The sequence below is a fragment of the Haliotis rufescens genome, unplaced genomic scaffold, assembly GCF_023055435.1.
Source record: "Haliotis rufescens isolate VD_foot unplaced genomic scaffold, xgHalRufe1.0.p SCAF_4, whole genome shotgun sequence".
NCBI lineage: Eukaryota > Metazoa > Mollusca > Gastropoda > Lepetellida > Haliotidae > Haliotis > Haliotis rufescens.
Genome location: NW_025964112.1, coordinates 59,649,608 through 59,671,412, shown reverse-complemented (window position 1 = coordinate 59,671,412; position 21,805 = coordinate 59,649,608). Strand labels below are relative to the sequence as shown.

Below are 21,805 nucleotides of genomic sequence, written 5' to 3'. Positions count from 1 at the left end.
CGGCTCCAAAGTTCATCTGAGTTATCTTGAGTCCTGCCTGCTGACTCAATCCTCGTGACGAGACTGGTTATCATTCAAATAAAAATTACAACACCCCAGCACAGAGGTATCGGAATGAAGTTGTCTGACGCGCCGTGGTGCCGTTTGTCCAACAAAAATGTCGTACAAAATGTTCATGTAATCTTTTGAGGAGCATGTCACTAGGGGGCACGGATGGCCCAGTCGTCTAAGGCGCCGCTTTTCGCTGTGCAGAGTTGCGTCCCTTGAGCACGCAAGAAACCTATGATTGTGGGTTCGAATCCCGGTTCACCCCGATTATGTTTCTAGGTTTGTCAGCACCATACCCGTGCTCGTGGGTTTCATCGAAGTGGTAAACGTCTGAGACCTGCATCACTTCGGGCTTTCCTCCCACATTAAGCTGACACGCCGTGATATAACTGGAATACTGTTAAAAGCGGCGTTACACCCAATACACACACACACACACTTTGAGGAGCAATATGCTTTTGACCAAAGAGCCAAGTCAAATTCGTGAGTGTAATTTAATGGAGCCAACTGAGAAAGAACGGATCACATCAGACGCAAACAAAAGACAAAAGCAGAAAAACATGACATGGTAGACTGAACTATTCTTTCTGAATAATTCTTTCTACTGTTCTACATAACGTTGACAAATGTGCTTTGATTTCAACTAGATGTATGGGTCAGGCAATGTGATGACAGATAAACTCACAGTTTCACAGCTTCGGTCATTTTGTAATGCACTATTTTAGAATATACTCATTTCAACGGAATAGACATGCGTTGTCTCCTTGAGCTGCAGTCCACCCACTGTAAACATGTATTCAAGAGTTGTACCACATTTACATCACCCTCCTTCACAAGAGAGCATTTTCAATTCTGTAATCTTTCGTTGCATATCGTCTAACTCTTGGTAATATTACTAGCTTGGGTCGCATTAGTGTATTACTAAATATGAATTTGCCTTGTAATGCATCAGTATTTACTATATATTGTTTTATTTACAAGCCCACAATACAATTATCTTCGCATGGTATGGGTGCCTTTTGTTTATCAGAGCATAGTGAACCCATCACTACATTGAATAATATTTCAGCTTACACTTTCCTGTTTGTGTGCAAATGTGGGGATGTATATACAGGAAATCTGTGAATCCTTCTACATCCAGCTGACACACTGTGGGATGGATGAATACTGTTCAAAGAGACATTAACCCCAATTGGACTGTGATTGATTAACACATGCACATGATGCAACAATAACTTTAAACACCAAGACCTAGTTTCTGGAATAGTATCCCTGTTTTGGAAAACGTAGATGATGAGCCAACGTCAAGGCCAATAGAATGTTCTCCGTCACGATATAATGCTTGGTAAAATCGACAAAACGCGTATGTGTCTGTACACGTCGTTCGTGTATAGCATTATGTTGATGAGCACTAAATATGTCAAGGTCGTGTGGTGCACATGAACTCAGTCAGGCAACTCGAAGTGTGAATAGGGTCAGACGTAACGTAAGAAGCAAATGACGTCGCATCAAACCATAGGATGTCATACCATTCGTTAAGGCCCACCAGCTCACTGACTACAGGCCAATCAGATAGCTGGATTCATTAACGTGTCATATAAACTCCTTACACTCATGACAGTAATACCAGTACAGGTTCTACATTTGGATTAGGCTCCGATTCACCAATCATCTGCCTGTCAAAGGAGTACTCAGATACACAATATACGGTGTCAGCGTGTGTGATGCTTACTATCAACCAAGTTTCTTGTTTGTATTGATCGAAGCAGAACCACCCTTTTCTGGCTCTGAAGCAATGGTCTTCTGCGTGTCGATGTCAGTCCGGGTGTACTTCTCTGTGAACAACAGGAGTAGGGGTACTGCAGCTGCTACAGAACCCAGGATGCACCAGGTCATCCATGCAACACCTGCAAGAGATACGGGGACTTCGAATGAATAGTCTGTGGTTGATATCAGTCACATACATGGATGCATTTTAAACCATAAAGATTGAACACTAACATGTCGAAACTGCAAAGTAGATCATATTTAAAGTTTTTACTAATGTGAACCTGAGATACATATGTAGTTTCACTTGCCACAAACAGAATTAAAATCAATGTCACATTAAATGTTGAGATCACTTGCTTATGTTGATCGATCAACTTTAATTTGAACTTGTTTGAAGGTGCTGTAACATAAGTAAATGAACACTATAATGCCACATGTTACACTGCTCTAATGCTACATCACATAGAAAATTATCAGTGCAAGAAATACCAGAAATCAATAACAATACCTAACGTTTTGCATCTACCGTCATTCACATATATTTACACACAATAATAATTGTTCTATGCGCAGGCATGTCATGCATGAATTTTTGTTTCCAGTGGCCTACTACTGTCTTTCTGTCTGTGTGTTTGTGTGTCTGTCTGTATTGCCTGCATTGTCTGCATTGCTGCATTAAACACAACTTACTGGCCCCCAAATAAGACCATTCGTGACGCTACGTAAGATGCGAAGATGACGGCGTACCTATTCTCGGGATCTGCAGCACAGATAGAAAGATGACACCAGTCAGGTTGTTGGCAAATGTGAGAACACCGACCGTGACTCCCTCGGCAATAGGGTACGAAGCCTCACACCCAAGCTCGTAGAACAGCGGGATAGAACCATTGATGAAGACTCCCATCAGGATGCAGGACACGTACAGCGACACTGAAAGAGGAGAACACGAGATACAAGTTGACCATACCCAGTTAATAACACCCTTGAATTCATTCCACGTCTTCAACAGACACGTATATGCACGTTTACAAAATAGAGTAAATATATCATATCTCAATCTATTGGACTATTTACATAGAATATACACAGAATGACTCACCCATACTGAAGGGGATGAAGGACAAGCGCAGCATAACAAACCAGGCTGTGGCAGTTGTTGCTAAGATAAACAGGACCAACAGCAGCATCTTCATGCGACGCAGAAACAGATCAGATATCCTTAAAGTAAAGGACACAGCATTCACATTGTTTGATCGATATTCGTCGTTTATTCTGTCTCAAAGTCCACCCTGACATGCACGTACATACCTGGACATCAGTAGTGCCGCTACACAACCACCTGTCGTGGTATAAAAGCCCATCCAACCAGCATGGTACTGAAAGAAAAATAATGTCGCTATTACAATTCCAACAGAGCTGGTATGTCACTTCATGTAGTAGCACATCGTACAACATTACGCAAATCCAACACGCTGAATAAACATTTCAACTTTTCGACCTTGTGAGTACAGGAAGTGAATGCGTATTGTTTTACGACGCAGAACTATCCCAGCAACCTGAATACTATTAATGGGCACATTGTTTCCATGTGGATCACTGAGTGGGTGAGTTGGGTTGAACTCCGCTTTTAACAGTATTCCAGTTATATTGCGGCGTGTCAGCTTAATGTGGGAGAAAAGCCCGAAGTGATGCAGGTCTCAGACGTTTACCACTTCGGTAATACCCAAGAGCACTGGTATGGTGCTGACAAACCTAGAAACATAATCGGGGCGAACCGGGATTCGAACTCACAATCATAGGCTGCTTGCGTGCCTAAGGGACGCAACTCTGCACAGCGAATCGCAGCGCCTTAGACGACTAGGTCCACCGTGCCACGGTGGATGACTGAACCCAGGGCTTCAGTCTTAGAAACGAGCTCTAGGCTCCTACAAAGTCCCTACAGATTAGTATAAGCATTCCAGTTGTTGAGTGGGTGTATAATAAAAGGAAAAATAGCCATGAATTATTTGTCAGGACAACCCAACCCAAATGAACCCGGTTATTATATACAAATACACATTTTGAAAAACATTTATCAGAAACATAAGCTGTCCGTTTTCAATTACTTTACAAGAAAAAAATGTTTTAATGTGTCGTTTTGTTTTCAGTCGAACTTTTTGTACTCTGTGTAATGTGGTCCTCGACATAAACCGGACATTGCTACCTGTCCGAATTGGACAGGTTCAACTGTATACTGATTGACTGATTGTCATTCACTTTACAACTACAAGGCAGAAGTGAAGGAATCCCATGTAAGCGAACACTTTATTACACCAAACAAGATCGTCACACGCATCAAATTCGCTTGACATTCTATATTAGTTATGCATAGAGCTACTTGCGTACATAACATAATCGAGCTATATCCATACGCAATGTCTACCGATAGTTCTAGGGTCCCTGTGAGCGTAACGCACCCGACCACTTTCGCGACTTTCAATTTGATTTAAAGTGAAAGGTAAAGCGTGCTGAAATGAAGTTAGTTTAAACTATCTCGACAGATGTCTAGGCTTACGATTTATACTCCGGTTGTGCCAGCAGTGTCCCGCTTCGAAGCGTATTTTGTGACATTGCTTCCGAAGGCGTTTGTTCATGAAAGAACACACACGACTGCACGACCAGATCACTCAAAGTGAACAGCTCCGACACAAATCATTTGAAAACTCCGTGGAAGTGTGCCAATATGTGTGGATAATACTGTCCATTATTATTAGCATCATCTACTATCATTACCTGCGTTATTCCGATACCGTCAAGCACCACATCCAGTACAGCTCCAAACACCAAAAAAACTCCCGTCGGGACACTGAAGGCCACCAGGATCACCAAGAAGCGTTTATGCCTGCACAAGGAAAATATCAATCTTGAAAATAATTCAACGGACAGATTAATGAAACACAACGCAAGTCCCACTTTGATCTGCTCGCGGTTACTGTAGCCTCTCACCCGTCCATCGGTCACAAGGTGCCGACTTAGGCTTGCCAGAAACCTGTGATCATGGGTTCGAATCCCAGATTCGTTTCATATTATGTTTCTAGGTTTGTCAGCATCATATCCTTGCTCGAGGACTTTACCCGTGATAACGCTCAAGAATAGCAATACTTCGCGCTTTCTTTCACATGAAGCTGAGAAGCCTTGATATAACTGAAATACGGTTCAAAACGAAGTTAAAATCAATACTCACTCAATCATTGTTTGTTAAAAGCTGTTCTGTATGTCATTCATTGGGATTACACGTGTGTATGTGTCCTTTAGAAAAGTCCACCAATATACTCTGCATGATTTACAGTGGACGTCAACAACTTCGACTGCTTCCTCGAATCTTCAAAAGGGTAATTTGAATAGGGATTAACGATCGTCTTGTTCAATCCGGAATGAAAAGTACACTTTTGATGACATATGATTTGCAGCCGGTCGTATGTATATAAACGCGTTGTAAATCCTACAGAGCATATCAGCATTCCTGTGTCACCCATCGAGCCGTAGCCCTTAAGGTAACCCCAGTAACTCGTGTACTGACAGTAAGGAAATGGGTTCTGAATATGTGTAGCACTTTCAAAGAATATCACTACCATCTTACGTGAATAGTCCCTTGAGCCCCTGTAGGTAGCTTGTCCTCTCTATGGACGCTGTGAGGCTGGGGGGAGAGGGGGGCTTGGCGGGGAAATACACCACCACCAGGAGCAGCAGCAGCACACAAGCTGCACATTCTGAATACAGCACAGTTAACACGTGGAATACAGAAATAATAATATCATTAGAAGCATAAAACATAACACACGCAGTTCCACTCATTTAAGTAAGACTAAAACTGTTATTCCAAAATGCAGAAGATGCGCTTACCACTAATACCCATATCACTAGGACACAAAGAATTGGCTTCATAAATAGTACCCAAATGGAAATCGAACCCAACTCTTTGCGACGACACAATTTAAACACAAGACTATTACAAGACGCAATGGGGAGACATGCACACATGTGCATAACAAGGGAGAACAAATAGTAAATACGGTTTATGCTTAAAAAGGTATTTCTAAACGGTTTGATTCAGTGGATGCAGAAAACGTTGATCACCTATATACATGAGTCTCATGATGCCGCTTCTCACCTCGGACAGGTTAGTGGATGGTGTCAGACAGAACGCAGTGGAGTTCATCTCACTTGACGAACTGCAACAACGGACATGTCACTTCCATTATATAGCAGGTATAGCAATGGCAACGTTTTTTCAATTGAAAATAGTCAATTGGGTAGTTGTGTAGGAGGGATGGTATGTGTGTGTGTGTGTGGGGGGGGGGGGGGGGGATTTTGTGTGGAGTTGGAAGTTAAAAGACAGAGGTGGAGTGATGGGGAGCTGGTACAGGCCTTCAGTCAAAAGTAAAAAAATCACCAGAAACATGAGACATATAACGTTTTAAAAGTTGATGAATTTGATTTCTTGGTGATATCCAACTTTAACTTTAAGTCTTGTACCTTGGGAAGCACCTGCTTGATTATGCATTCAGTGATGAAATATGAGATACAAAATTTGACACACTCGAGTGTAATAAAAGTGAGTGAGTTTTGCTTCTGGTATTCAATGTTAGATCATGAAGATCAATGAGCCAAAAATTAATCAGCAGCACATTTGTCTTTTCTTGTGCGACGACACTCAAATATCAGGTCACACGATTGCATGGTTTTTAAAAAACACACCACAAATATGGCCCGATAACTATAGTAGCATCTGCACCGAAAGAGTCACTTTGGAAAAATACTAAAAGAAGCTAAAATCCATCAGTCAGTCCTATCTTCAATGATGGGATCATGAATTCATATTCTCAAACCTACATCTAATTATTTATTTCAATGATATCCACTGGTATACTGGATATGAGCGGTAGACAAAAATCAATATTCATCTGCACTCAACTCAACCGCTTCTGATGGTTACTAGGGCAGACATAATTATGTCAAAGATGTGGAAAAACGCAACAATGTTTTGCAATATAGACAATGTAAGAATGTCCATAAAAATGTTCACATTTCGTAATTAGATTGAGAAGGAAACTGCATGTCCTCTTGTGTAGTCATACTCATTGCAAAAAATGAGGAATGGAGACGTTTCTTACTTCATGTGTAGTATATCTGTCATGTTCACGGATGGTTCTTCTGGTTGTGGCACCAAGTGCGGACCTATAGATATAAATTGAATTTTTCATCAAAAACTGGCTCTCAGTGGAGATTGCATCATAATGCTTTGCAGACCATTGTGATGTCATCAGGTAAATAGCGTCCACATTACAAAGGTTCATACTGCAATGAAGTACGTACACACAAAGGAAAGGCAATCTAAAATGAAATATTGCAACCTTTAGGACATAAAGATGATCTACAAACGTCATCATGAGTCATGGAAATTACGAATCATCTAGTTTAGCATATGTTTGTAATCTTGCACTTACAGAAAGTACTGGGTAAATACCCATCTGTCATTTGCATGCAGCTTGCAACACTGTATGTACAAGAAGGTTGTTAGATAGTTTAATACTTTATTTGTGTTATTCTAGCTAGTATTTGTTTTGTCATCAAAGCTACGAAAATGGATTGAAACGGGTGACCAGCTGGTCTCTGTGAATATATTGCATCTCCTTACACTACGCGAGCACCTTTTGGTGTAACACTCTACATGCCCTAATGAAATAATGCAACACTTTTGAAACATCAATACGAGTATTATTTAGTCTTCAATGAACCATTCATGTCATATGTCATCTGGATGTGAAATCCGGTTGAAACCCCGAAGTTCCCGTCATCCCTTTACGTGTAGCTGATGACATTTTATTACATCAGTTGCTGTTGGTTTTAGGTTTCAAATACCTTGTAACATTATATTATCTATATCATATCTCTAATCTTGATTATGTCCATCAGAAGCTGTGCTGGTGACTTTTAAACGCCCTACTCACCAATGATGAAGCCGACAGAGAGGCCGAGGTAGCTGAACACAGTTGACACGGCTGTAGCAGTGGCCCTCTGTTTGGGGGGAAACCACGTGGCGGAGAGGAGGGCGGGGCCGCCGAATGGCACAGTGCCAACCACACCATTCACAATAGCTGAGATGTTTATCAACCTTAAAGTAGGTTTGAATAACGGAGCATAAAAGCTTTCATAGTATCATAAGGTGAACGTCATGGACCTAAAAAAATAAAACCTTCATGTATCTATTTGAAGTGATTACTGATTAGATGATAGACATAAACAAAATTGAATCTGATAATTGTGATCAATGTGTATGTGTGTGTGTGTACGCGCGTGTGTCTTACAACAATGGTAGCGTTATGTGATAAATATGAAACGTAATTAACTATTTTTATTATTCGTTACAGAACGTCTAAATGTTAAGACTATAATAACATTTTAAGCACGCTTATTGTCACATATAACCTGGATTTCTTCACAGAACGTCCGTATGGGCACGACTGCATCCCTATGCATCCATATGGGCACCGATTGTGCTCCCCTTCATGCTGAACGGATGCACATGAATCGGAATTTCTGCTTGGACTGGCAAAGTGAAAACTAGGTAATTTGGCCAAAATGTTTAACTTAATAAACTTCTAGTATATCGTTATTCCCTTCCACTGATTTAACCATTTGAACGAGCAAAAAGGAGACCAGATCACTTAATCTGTTTCATGTTTAGATCTATGCATGATGGTTCACAGGGAAAAACACTCTCCACTAGACCTTTATGTCGAGCTATATCCCTTCATCTAAAAACCTTGGTGTCTCCATTTTAAAACATTTGAGGTACACTCAAGCATGCTCTTTCTACCAACAGTGCAAACACCACTCTTGCTCAGAAGCTGTTTGATCAAGGTTGCAACATTCAAGGACTAAGTAAATCTTTCAAAAATGTGTTATGGTAGACATGTGGAGGACATTTCCAAATTTGACACATCAGTGACAAGGATGATGTCCGATGCAATTCCCTATTTTGACTTGTACAATATGTTGCCGTATTTGTTCAGGTGAACAATTGACTAGCCTTTGCACGTGTTTGTGACGTGTGTCATCGGTGGGGCAGGATACGCTCACATTTTCGCGAACACCTGGTATCATCACTATTTGATTGCGATTCATAAACACGTGCTCGTGATAGAGTCGGAATCGACTCTGCTTTTGGCAGATAATTCTTGTGAATATGGAAAGGGTTTTATCGCTTTTGTTTACGTATGAACGATAAAACTTAAAGAACGATAAAATTTTAATAAAATTGAAAACATACTTTCTTACACAACGCCTAAATGTTAGAACCGTAACAAAATATAAAGCATTCTATAACAAAATATACTCACCGCCAAAAGAAACGCGAACCATAGACACATATCGAGAAATATGTATGTTAAGAAGGGATGTTTCAAAAGTGTACCAATTAATGACAAAACTAACAATCAGTCAAGTGTTACCACAGCGTGTCCTTATTCTTCACACGATATGCTGCACGTTATTTCCAAACGTTACACGCTTATCCTGCACGAGGCAAATAGTGCATCTCAAGTCTTGGATATATGACGTCACATGTGATGCGTTCATTGAGCATTGGTTCACACAACATACTATTGTGTTCGTATTGTGTTCAATATTTTATTGTATTTTTCAAACAAGTAAAGTTTGGATTTTAATATTGTAGTACATGTATGGAATCAAGTCACAAAAACGCAACTGCTACAGAAAAGCATGCATTCCATGCGAAAGTTGACTTTTATGCAAGCCTCATGCATTTCACTACCCAAGAATGGGTATAAAAACATGTGCCTTTACGGGACTCCATATGCATTGTTAAGCATCGTGCTGACAACAACTACTCAGAAGAACAACACAATTACGCAATTATTCAACATTACGAAATGCCACGCCCGTCCGAAAATGAGCGTCTGCGGGCCATTAGTATGCTTGAAGCTGGATCGAGTCAACGTGATGTTGCAAGACAATTCAACGACCACAGAAACACCATTTGGTGTTTATGGCAACGTTGGCAACAGACAAATGCAGTCAGAAAACCATCCTCGGAGTGGCAGGCCACGCGTAACCAGTAATCGACAAGACAACTGGATTCGAACAACACACCTACGAAATCGATTCCAGCCAGCAACAGTGACTGCAAGAAGCATCCTTGGCCTTCGACGAATATCTTCACAAACCGTACGTCGCCGCCTCAGATGTGCAGGGATTGTCGCCAGAAGACCCGCCAGACGTCCCATTTTGACAGGAAACCACTGTCAAGCACGTCTACAGTGGTGCAGAGGGCGTCTACGCTGGACGGCCATGCAGTGGGGACAAGTTCTATTCACTGACGAATCTCGTTTTCACCTCAGCCACAGCAATGGACGGATTCGAGTGTAGCGACGTCGAGGTGAACGTTACGTCAATCATTGTGTCATGGAAGAAGATCGATTCGGGGGCGGCAGCGTTTTGGTATGGGGTGGGATTACAGCAAGACAGAGGACCCGTTTGATAGTGGTAGAGGGAAATCTCAATGGACAGCGGTACCGCAACGAGATCATCGGCCCTTTTGTTCTACCGTTTTTGCGTTGTCATGGCCCAGGCATTATCTTTCAACATGACAACGCCCGGCCTCATATTGCTCGACTTGTTCAGGATTCCCTTCAACAAAACAACGTCAATGTCATCCCCTGACCAGCTCGCTCCCTGATCTCTCACCAATCAAGCACATGTGGGATGAGATGGATCGGCGTATTCGACGTCAACCACGTGTTCCACAGACACTCCAGGAACTTCGAAACATGCTCCAGCAGATATGGACAGATATCCAACAAGACTTTGTGCGACACCTGGTCCATTCCATGAGACGAAGATGTGTTGCTTGCATCGCAACCAGAGGTGGACACACACGCTATTGATTTTTAAATTGACATTTTGGCATGTTCATGTTGTTGTTTTTTATGAAATCACGCATTTTCTGAAGTCAGTATGGCAAATTAAACCATTTGAACTCTTACAGATGTCTTTTATCTGTTGCACACTGAAATGTTTCAGATTTGGTAAAAAACATAGCTTTGCATTAAGTCTTATTCACCGTCACAGGAACTTTTGTTGTTCAGTATATTATACATGAAGGATTGCTTTCTAATTTTTTTTAACATACATGTATGAAGACTCAGAAAGTATGAGAGATTTCAGATAATCAAGTCGCATTCATTGACTTAGATAACCCTGGCTTGAGTGTCTGACTTGTGCTGTTACAGAATGTTTTTTTTAAATATTGTTTCATTTTATTCTTAGAAAAATATCATGTTCAGGCATCTACACACTATGTTAGAAATAACATATGCGCTGGAGATCTTAGTATATGATATCATATGTCATAGCATAAAATGTGGCCTGCACTGGGCTGCCACATTCAGTATACACTGGAGCGTTACTGACCATGTTGCCGGTACAGCTGTTTTACTCGTAATGCACTTTATGGCCGTCATTTAACACCAGAATAACAACATATGTTAGAAATAATATATTTGCTGTAGGTTTAAGTGTACGAAACCTTAAAAACGTCCCATTAATATAATATGCCATCAAATACGGTATGCACTGGATTGCCACATTCAATATACACTGGTGCGGTACTGACCATGTCGCTGGTACTGCTTCACTCGTGATGCATCTTATGGCAGTGAGGAACACCATCAGCGCAGCGCACAACAGCATTGATATCCGCAGTCCTGGAGCGAGAGAGTGGGATAAATACGTCTTGAAGCTCAGTAACATTCAGAAGCCAATCGACATGACAAATATTAAGATATCTACTATATTCACAACCACAGGCACAGAGGCTCACATTTTTCCAGTGATAAAATCTTTGAGGTATGTGGAAACATAAACGTGTCGTACTATATCTGTGGAATATAAAACATACCGCCCTTCACTTGTATACACTGTTTTCACTACTTTTTATAGGTTCTCACATTTTGTGTCACCTTTTTTAGTGACCTTACTATTTTGCTGTATATTCCTGTTCATATTTGTCTGAGGACATTTATATTCATGAAATCAGCCATTCAGAAATATATTAACAGTAACAATACAGGTTATCTGTAGTAAGATATATCCCACATCACACCTGTTGAATTGATGGCCTTGCAAAATACTGATAAATATATACCTTTAATCTACATAAATTTAAATATGTCATGGTTTTACGTTTTCACTGTTTCGTTTGTTATTGATACAGATGCAATATACGGATAGTAATTAAACATCCTGGATAGAGAGTTGCCGGTTTTCCAACGACTACCTCATCAGCTTTTGACGTAATTCATGGCATGAAGTGACAAAAAGAAGCCCTGGAACGACGTTATAAACGATAAAGAAAATGTTTCTGAAAACGTGTCATTTTTTCAACACTAATTTTGAATAACATACTCTAGCGATGTAGACCTAACGATACCAACACAGTTTCAATCAAGATGCAGTTGAGTACAACAGTTCACCTATGTGTTTATGTATAAAGTTAGAAATCATTTTGTACATGACAACTTAATCCCCTCCTTGCATACGTCTACAAAAGGCAGTGTTCTATCATGCACTTATGGAGACTGGTGTATGTAGTATGTTCATTTTAATTATGTGATAACAAGTGAGAGTTTTACAAAAGATATGTCACCAGTGAACAGTATATATGTAGTATTTGTATGACAGTATATACTTAAGTAATATATTAATTCCATTTCATGCTGCAAGACATGTTCATACAATAGAAGTATGTTCCAGTGTAGCAATAACTGAATGGGTATTTTGATACTCCTTTAACATGTTCGCTGGCTATTATGAATATGAAGAATATGTTGACATTTGGTCATATTTGAACAACTTAATGATCATTATGTCCTTGTACACACAACCGTCAACTGTTTGCTATATTCCTTATCACTGGTTACAGACAAGTATTCAGGTGTTTGGGTGGTAGTGATATTGGAGTAATACGTTGCTTAAACATTACGATAGCTGGCCTACACGCATTTGTTGAATTGACAGCAGGCGCATCAAAATTATACATATCCCCGACCCCACCCCACCCCACCCAACTAATGGTTTGAAAATATCTGATTGATAACATAGTATTGCAACATCAAACACATGCAGGAATTTGCAAGATTTGAACTGAGAGGCTGAGAGGTTTGGCTTAAAAATGTCACTGGTCAAGTTGAAACTTGTTCAGGAGGAAGACCAAGAGTTCTTGACTGATGTCACAGTTGTCATCTCCCTTTCCCTTGGTTTTAATTAATCAATGATTTACCATTTTAACTATTATTGGTGTGTAATCAAATTAAGCGTGTGCTCGGTGTAGGCCAAAATGAGAGCAGGATTTCAACTTATTTTCTAACGATCAATACATCAACATATCGCTAAATGATATGATCGCTGCATGCAATACACTGTGTTGGGTGTTCTCTTGCCAGGGGAAGGCCGGTATGCTTACAAAATGATACCAAAAAGGCGATATATCAACTCTGATATACCATGTCATTCGCGATATGACGTGCAACTGTGGATGGGTAGCTGTAAAATAAGTTAATGACAAGGTGACCGATAAAGCGAAGCGTATTCTAGCCGTACAAAGCAACACCAACATATTTCATCTTTATTACTATGAATAAATGGGACCGCCACCGTGGTCTAGTGGTAGAGCGTCTGCCCGAGAGCGGAAGGTCGTGGGTTCGATCCCCGACCGCGTCTACCAAAAGACATTAAAAGATGGTACTTGTCGTTACCCTGCCTGGCATCGGCATTAAGGGTCTTAAACAAGGACTGGTCGGCTCGGAGTCAGTATACTGTGTCTAAGCGGCGTAGGGGGACACGGGTGACCTAGTTGCCTACTGTACCGCTATTCCCTTGGGCTGTTTCTAGGTTTGTCAGCACCATACCCATGCTCGTGGGTTTCACCGAAGTGGTAAACGTCCAAGACCTGCATCACTTCGGGCTTTCCTCCAACATTAAGCTGACACGTCGTGATATAACTGAAGTAAGACGAGTTCTATGGATGAACAACTTCTTATTACAATTAGTGCGACGTTTCGGTGTAGATCCTAACACCTTTATCAAGCAAGTGATCACTTGCTTGATAAAGGTGTTAGGATCTACACCGAAACGTAAGACAAGTTCAATGGATGAACAACTTCTAATTACAATTAGTTGTTAGGATCTACACCGAAACGTCGCACTAATTGTAATAAGAAGTTGTTCATCCACAGAACTCGTCTTACTTCATCACACCAACTTCTAAATGCCACTGAAAGAAGTGATATAACTGGAATACTGTTAAAAGCGGAGTTAAACCCAACTCACTCACCCACTCACTCACTCACTCACTCACTCACTCATTCACTCACTCACTCACTCACTCATTCACTATGCGGCGTATTCATATTGAACTGCGGCATGCATGTGGTATCTCAGTGAGACAGCACTAAAACAATCAGCATAATCAGCCGGACTAGTACCGGCAGTCAAACACACACACCACGCCCCTTCCCGCGCATACCCACTACCAGCGCTACACACAGCATAATTTCAATCGTATCACTTATTATATTTCTAAGGATGAGATACAGTATGTATTGGCTTAAATAAAAATAATATTTTCACCCTGTGAAATAACGTGATATTATTAAAAAGAGTAGAATAACACCTTTGACCCAGACTACTTCCCTCACCAAAAGGTTTTGTCCCTTTTTTTCTTGTTTGCTTTTTTTTGTTCATCTCAACAAAGAACTTCCTGACAAGCATGATGTCAGGAAACACTATCGGTTCCTTGCTACCGATGGCAACGTAACCATCAATGTGGATCCTAAAATGGTTGGATGGTCGTACCCTGTCGCCCAGAACACTCTGACTATTCCTTCGGAGAACACACCACTCAATGCGATAAAGAACATATTTGATAACCATCATAAAGCAGCCTCTATAGATTCATATTGTCTTGTAAGTCACTTATCTCAACATTCACGCTGGGTAATAATACAACGAAAATAAGCCTGTACTGTGGAAACGTCAAAAACGTATGTGTCTGTCTGTGTGTGTCCATGTGCGTGAGACAGCAAGGTAGAAATGACAGCCCTCTATTGGCTTGCTGTATATATTTCTAAGATGCTTCGCTAAAAGATCAAAGGTGCCGATTATACTTTATCCTGCGACAAAGTATACTTTTTGAGTTATATTGGGTAGACGCCATGTCGCTGTTCCAGTTATCTTCCCTTGTACAATAATAGCTCAGAGCAAAACAATACTTTATCACACATTATAAGGGTTAAGCAACGTTACTGCAGTGGTATGCTTTTTCACATTTTATAGCATTGATCAAGGTTCTTGTTATTATGATCTCAATAGGTTCATTACTGTTAGCAGTTCATTTCTATGCTTATTAGAATTTAGTGTATTTAATGAATTTCATGACATTTTCCATATTCATAATGGGATACATTCCAGTGAATATTAGCTTGTACGGTATAACCTTTTCAAACGTGTCTTACATCAAGTACAGATCCCTACCTTTGACATCCATCAACCAGGCCACTGGAAACATGAAGATAATGTACACAATATTTGTCCAGTTGTTCAGCATGCCTATATTGGCATCCGTCCACCCGAACACAGCCTTAGCTGACTGAGCAATAGGTCCGAAAGTGTTCCACACCCCAGCCTGAAGAAGGGCAGCAAATGAGAACACCACCAGAACATACCACCGGTGCTTGTAGGACTTAATGTTCCTCGTGGAATCCAACAGATGAGAGTCTTCATCTGATACTTTCAGGAGTTCATTGGAAGGTTTATGTGCTCTGAGTACCCTGTTTCCTTCTAACGGAGGTATGTGGTCATCAACACACTTCTCGTCCTCCATTTTGCGATTCTGAACTTGTGCTGATTACTAACGTTTTTCCTCCTGTCATGCGGCTTGAATTGGCGACAGCTGTTGAGTGTCCAAGTTAGTCAGTGTACGTATGCAACTCATGTCAGTTGTTATCGTCATTAATGACCCTTGGTGCACACATGGAGATAACTTATACCCACCACACGCCTTGTACCCCTTTTAACAGTATTCCAGTTATGTCACGGCGTGTCAGCTTAATGTGGGAGGGAAGCCCGAAGTGATGCAGGTCTCAAACGTTTACCACTTCGGTGAAAACCACGAGCACGGGTATGGTGCTGACAAACCTAGAAACATAATTGGGGAGAACCGGGATTCGAACCCACAATCATAGGTTTCTGGCGTGCCCAAGGGACGCAACTCTGCACAGCGAATCGCGGCGCCTTAGACGACCGTTCAGTCTTTGCTGTAGGCCAATATACTGTTCCTACAAAATATCAATTGCAATATAATGTAAACGTTTTTCGCCATTGTACGATTTTGTAAAATGTCGTTCTTCAAACTTATCACTTACAGACTCATTATCTCAGTTTAGAGAACTCGGCGCATAGTAGCGCCGTGTCACATGGGCACATTTGGGGCAGCCATATATAAACCTGTAAAAATGCTAAGCTCTACCCATTATTTATGTTAATAAATTCTTATCTTCCATGTACCTTTTGTATATCTTTAGATGACATCGATAAATGTCTGGGATATATCCCCGATACATGCTGTGAAGAACAACGTATTGCGACGTATTGCAACGTGTTTATTGTGTGTGTGTGTGTGTGTGTGTGTGTGTGTGTGCGTGCGTGCGTGCGTGCGTGCGTGCGTGTGTGGCTGTCCGGACTAATACCGGTCGTGTTAGCCCACTGAGATGCCATGCCGCAGTTTAACATGAATACTGCACTCAGATAAAGTGTACTGACTTAGAGCCGACCAGTCCCCTTAATGCCGATGCCAGGCAGGATAGAAGCACCAGACTCCTCCTCTCTATTGTACGGTGTTAGGGGGTCACGGGTGGCGCAGTCGTCTAAGGCGCCGCGATTCGCTGTGCAGAGTTGCGTCCCTTGGGCACGCTAGAAACCAATGATTATGTTTCTAGGTTTGTCAGCACCATACTCGTGCTCGTTGGTTTCACCGGTATATCAACTCCGATACACTACCATGCCATTCGCGATATGACGTGCAACTGTGGATGCATTGGGTAGCTGTAAAATAAGTTAATGACAAGGTGTCCGGTAAAGGGCACGTCAGAAACCTATGATTGTGGGTTCGCTCCTGTTTCTAGGTTTGTCAGCACCATACCCTTGCTCGTGGGTTTCACCGAAGTGGTAAAAGTCTGAGACCTGCATCACTCCGGGCTTCCCTCCCACAATTAAGCTGACACGCAGTGATATAACTTGAATACCACTAAAAGCGGCGTTAAACCCAACTCACTCACTGTACGGTGTTAGAACCTACACCGAAACGTCGCTCCTAATTTTGATAAATAAGTTGTTCATTCATTAATCTTATCCTCACTTAGTACTCCAACTTCTAAATGCCTCTAAAAGAAGCCAAGCCTTTTCAGCTTTCCTTTTGATATTTAGCTTATTACTGTTAGGATACATACGTCTTGTTGGTAACTTGTCTTTCATTTCACCCAGTAGTGTTGTTCTCCTAAACGACTGAAAGACACTACCTACATCTTAATGTCGCATATCTATATCTTCCAGTCTTTATATGATGCCATTAAGTATATCAATATTGTCGACAAATGATAGCAAAGTGTCCGGTACACACGTTATAACACACTCGTTATTGGTCCTGACTTCGCATGGAGTTCCGTAACATTCAATACACATAGTCAAGGTTAAAACAGAGTGGTCTAGTTCAGCTTCACTTTGAGCAGGCAAGACCAGCGTAATCCACCAGTCACTTTGGGCGAATTAACTGAAATTGTGAAATACTATCAAATAATTAGTCCCGCGAAGATTCCGGGTTAGAATTGGTCTTCAGCAACCCATGTGTGTACTTGGTTCATGGATATCATTGTATCCCACTTGCGTATATCGATACTCATGATGTCAATCACTGGATTGTCCAGATTCGATTATTAACCGACTGCCATCGTATTGCTGAAATATTGCTGAGTGCCACGTAAAACAACAAACAATAATTCAAAAGCAGTATTCAACCACCCGAGCGCTTTAATATGAAACATACATCAAATCACTAACACACTTGCGTCTATTGGCATTTAATAAAAAGTCAGATAATAACCGTCCATAGATAAAAACAGTGTCATCGATCTGAGACAAGCAAGAAATGTACACCCTCAAAGTAAACGAAAATCGATTTGAAATCGCCATAGATATAATTATTATTGTAATGTTATAGGCGTAATTCTGCACAAGTATTTTTTTTAAACTGGGTCGCATCAACGTGTGTTGTTGACTATTCCGTCGGCAAATAACACACACATTGTTGCAACACAACTGGTCATTCCTTCGTGTGAGAGTTGTAACCACACAGTCCCTTCATAAGCCGGAGTTATTATCTAATACTAATACATTAGAAATATAAACTAAATTGTTCTTAACCTCCAGATCCGCACTTCGCATTTTCGATGACCGAACCATGTATAACCTTGAGTTTTCAGTTCATTTTCTCCAACAAGATGTGATTCTGCCACACCATGTCCCAAAATAAGGCTGTTTATACACAATTCGCGTAAGATGTCGTTTTCTGAAAGATCGTCACTTGTCTAAAACCTAAAACCTGCACCCTACCTAGCGTTTTTAACTTTGTTTGGTCCTCCGGTTATAACGTTGACCTTTCTCTGGCCTGTGATCTGGCGTTTGTAATTTTGATTGGTCCTCCGGTTATAACCTTGATCTTTCTCTGGCGTGTGACCTAGTGTTTGTGATTTTGATTCATCCTCCGGTTACAACCTTGGCCCATCTCTGGCCTGTGACTGTCGTCATCGTTGTGTACTTGACCCAGGTAAGCCTCTGTGAATCACATGGAGAGTGTTTATCAACAAAGGTCTATAGCTACAATCACAACTTCGCCAGGTACTCCCCAATGGGAGACTAGTATATGACACAGCCGCATATTTTGCTCGTACATCCCCAGGGTACACCCCTAATATTCTTCCCCGTATTCCCGACGGATTTGACAGTACAGGGTACAGACCACATATTCTACCCATAAATCCCAACTGGGGAACTATTCTTCCCAGCGATCATCATAGAGAGAAACCTGCGTACTGCGTCAAAATCCACAGGATATGAAATAGATCAATAAACAGGATTCGTCTTTGCTCTACAGTTTTTATATCTTAACGAATGATCATGAACATGTATTTGACAGTTAAAAGAATTGTTATCTGCCATTATTATTACAATTCGGGCTAAATCACCCCTAACGGTTGATATGAACTTAAAGATAATAAATATCTACGTTATTTACTAGCTCTACAACCTAAAACATGATGTCATCCACTCGAGTGTCTTGTTCAGACTCTATTATTTACAGACTGCAGTCACAAAGCTGGGAGTGAGTATGGTTTTATGCCGCTTTGGACAAAATCCCAGCAATATCACGGCAGGGGATACCAGAAATGGTCTTTACACATTGTACTCGTATAGCTGGAATGTTCCTGGAATGTTACACAACAAACAAACAAACAAACAAACATACAACCTAAAGTCAAATCTATAAAATGAATGCCAAGAAGTAACAAGCTTGACTCCTTTACATTTAGATTAGCGTCCGCTATTTCTGCTGATTACTGTTTAGCACTGGAAGCTTGTCCGAGGTCTAATTCGTTTACTCTATTAATGATATTTGGCATTTCGCCTTTTTGACGACTGTAGCACTGAGAACATAAGAAGGCGATGACTATGGAAACCGACAGTACAGCAAGTGTCAGTTCCACAAATTCACAGATCATGCCTAAGGATCCCATTGACAACAGATTATCCGGTGGATCACTGTTCTGGACTCGATCAGCAATGGCTTTTATGTTGCTGCTGAGCAACCACCCTGAAGACACCACTTGGAATGTATCTTCGAAAAACCCCGGGGTGAGCATAAAGGAGAGGAAGGAACAGGCATAACTATCTGAATAAGGACCACAAGAACATGTACATAAAGGAACATCCGGGTCCTCGCTGAGACAGGTATCCTGGCAACGCCCACAAGAAGAAATCCTTTGTTTCATGAGTTCCATAACCTTGATAATAAGAGATTCTTCAGGACGTACAGAAATATCTATCAGGGTCTTCAGACTTTGGGAGTTTAATTCTGATGCTTCGCTAAAAGATCAAAGGTGCCGCTTATACTTTATCCTGCGACAAAGTATACTTTTGAGTTATATTGGGTAGACGCCATGTCGCTGTTCCAGTTATCTACCCTCGTACAATAATAGCTCAGGGCAAAACAATACTTTATCACACAACACATAAGCAACGTTACTGCAGAAGTATGTTTTTTCACATTTTATAGCATTGATCAAGGTTCTTGTTGCAAGTTATTATGATCTCAGTAGGTTTATGACTGTTAGCAGTTCATTTCCATGTTTTTAGCATTAAGCGTCTTTAATGAATTTCATGACATTTTCAATATTTATAATGGGATAGATTCCATTGAATATAGGCGTGTACGGTATAACCTTGTCAAACATGTGTCACATCAAGTACAGATTCCTACCTTTGACATCCATCAACCAGGCCACTGGAAACATGAACACAACGTACATAATATTCCCCCAGTTGTTCAGCATGCCTATATTGGCATCCGTCCACCCGAACACAGCCTTAGCTGACTGAGCAATAGGTCCGAAAGTGTTCCACACCCCAGCCTGAAGAAGAGCGGCATACGAGAACACCATCAGAACATACCACCGGCGTTTGTAGGACTTAATGTTCCCCATGGAGTCCAACAGATGAGAGTCTTCATCTGATACTTTCAGGAGTTCATTGGAAGGTTTATGTGCTCTGAGTACCCTGTTTCCTTCTAACGGAGGTATGTGGTCATCAACACACTTCTCGTCCTCCATTTTGCGATTCTGAACTTGTGCTGATCACTAACGTTTTTCCTCCTGTCATGCGGCTTGAATTGGCGACAGCTGTGTACGTATGCAACTCATGTCAGTTGTTATCGTCATTAATGACCCTTGGTGCACACATGGAGATAACTTATACCCACCACACGCCTTGTACCCCTTTTAACAGTATTCCAGTTATGTCACGGCGTGTCAGCTTAATGTGGGAGGGAAGCCCGAAGTGATGCAGGTCTCAAACGTTTACCACTTCGGTGAAAACCACGAGCATGGGTATGGTGCTGACAAACCTAGAAACATAATGTGGGCGAACCGGGATTTGAACCCACAATCATAGGTTTCTGGCGTGCCCAAGGGACGCAACTCTGCACAGCGAATCGCGGCGCCTTAGACGACCGTTCAGTCTTTGCTGTAGGCCAATATACTGTTCCTACAAAATATCAATTGCAATATAATGTAAACGTTTTTCGCCATTGTACGATTTTGTAGAATGTCGTTCTTCAAACTTCACACTTACAGACTCATTATCTCAGTTTAGAGAACTCGGCGCATAGTAGCGCCGTGTCACATGGGCACATTTGGGGCAGCCATATATAAACCTGTAAAAATGCTAAGCTCTACCCATTATTTATGTTAATAAATTCTTATCTTCCATGTACCTTTTGTATATCTTTAGATGACATCGATAAATGTCTGGGATATATCCCGATACATGCTGTGAAGAACAACGTATTGCGACGTATTGCGACGTGTTTAGTGTGTGTGTGTGTGTGTGTGTGTGTGTGTGTGTGTGTGTGTGTGTGTGTGTGTGTGTGTGTGTGTGTGTGTGTGTGTGTGTGTGTGTGTGTGTGTGTGTGTGTGTGTGTGTGTGTTTGCGTGCGTGCGTGCGTGTGTGGCTGTCCGGACTAATACCGGTCGTGCTAGCCCACTGAGATGCCATGCCGCAGTTTAACATGAATACTGCACTCAGATAAAGTGTACTGACT

The 21,805-nt window shown here is 41.2% G+C and overlaps 1 protein-coding gene across 1 annotated transcript; it reads right to left on the bottom strand.

Moving 5' to 3' along the window:
• Positions 1-1,782: 1,782 nt before the first annotated feature.
• LOC124115403 (solute carrier family 49 member 4 homolog) lies at positions 1,783-20,816 on the bottom strand. Its single transcript, XM_046476374.2, has 11 exons — positions 20,468-20,816; positions 18,706-18,765; positions 15,412-15,666; positions 11,495-11,585; positions 7,809-7,972; positions 5,438-5,567; positions 4,591-4,699; positions 3,127-3,194; positions 2,918-3,036; positions 2,566-2,748; positions 1,783-1,955 (listed from the first exon to the last, which is right to left on the bottom strand). The coding sequence occupies exons 1-11, from the start codon at positions 20,814-20,816 to the stop codon at positions 1,783-1,785; spliced, it is 1,701 nt and encodes a 566-aa protein (XP_046332330.2).
• Between the last annotated feature and the right edge of the window lie 989 nt (positions 20,817-21,805).

Bases quoted from the DNA above. Each gene is read 5' to 3' on its own strand.
- LOC124115403 (XM_046476374.2), bottom strand. From the start codon at position 20,816: ATGGAGGACGAGAAGTGTGTTGATGACCACATACCTCCGTTAGAAGGA. The intron at 2,749-2,917 runs GTGAGTCATTCT...CTCCTCTTTCAG, and splicing joins CTTCATCCCCTTCAGTATGG to TGTCGCTGTACGTGTCCTGC. The intron at 1,956-2,565 runs GTACGCCGTCAT...TATCTCTTGCAG, and splicing joins GCTGCAGATCCCGAGAATAG to GTGTTGCATGGATGACCTGG.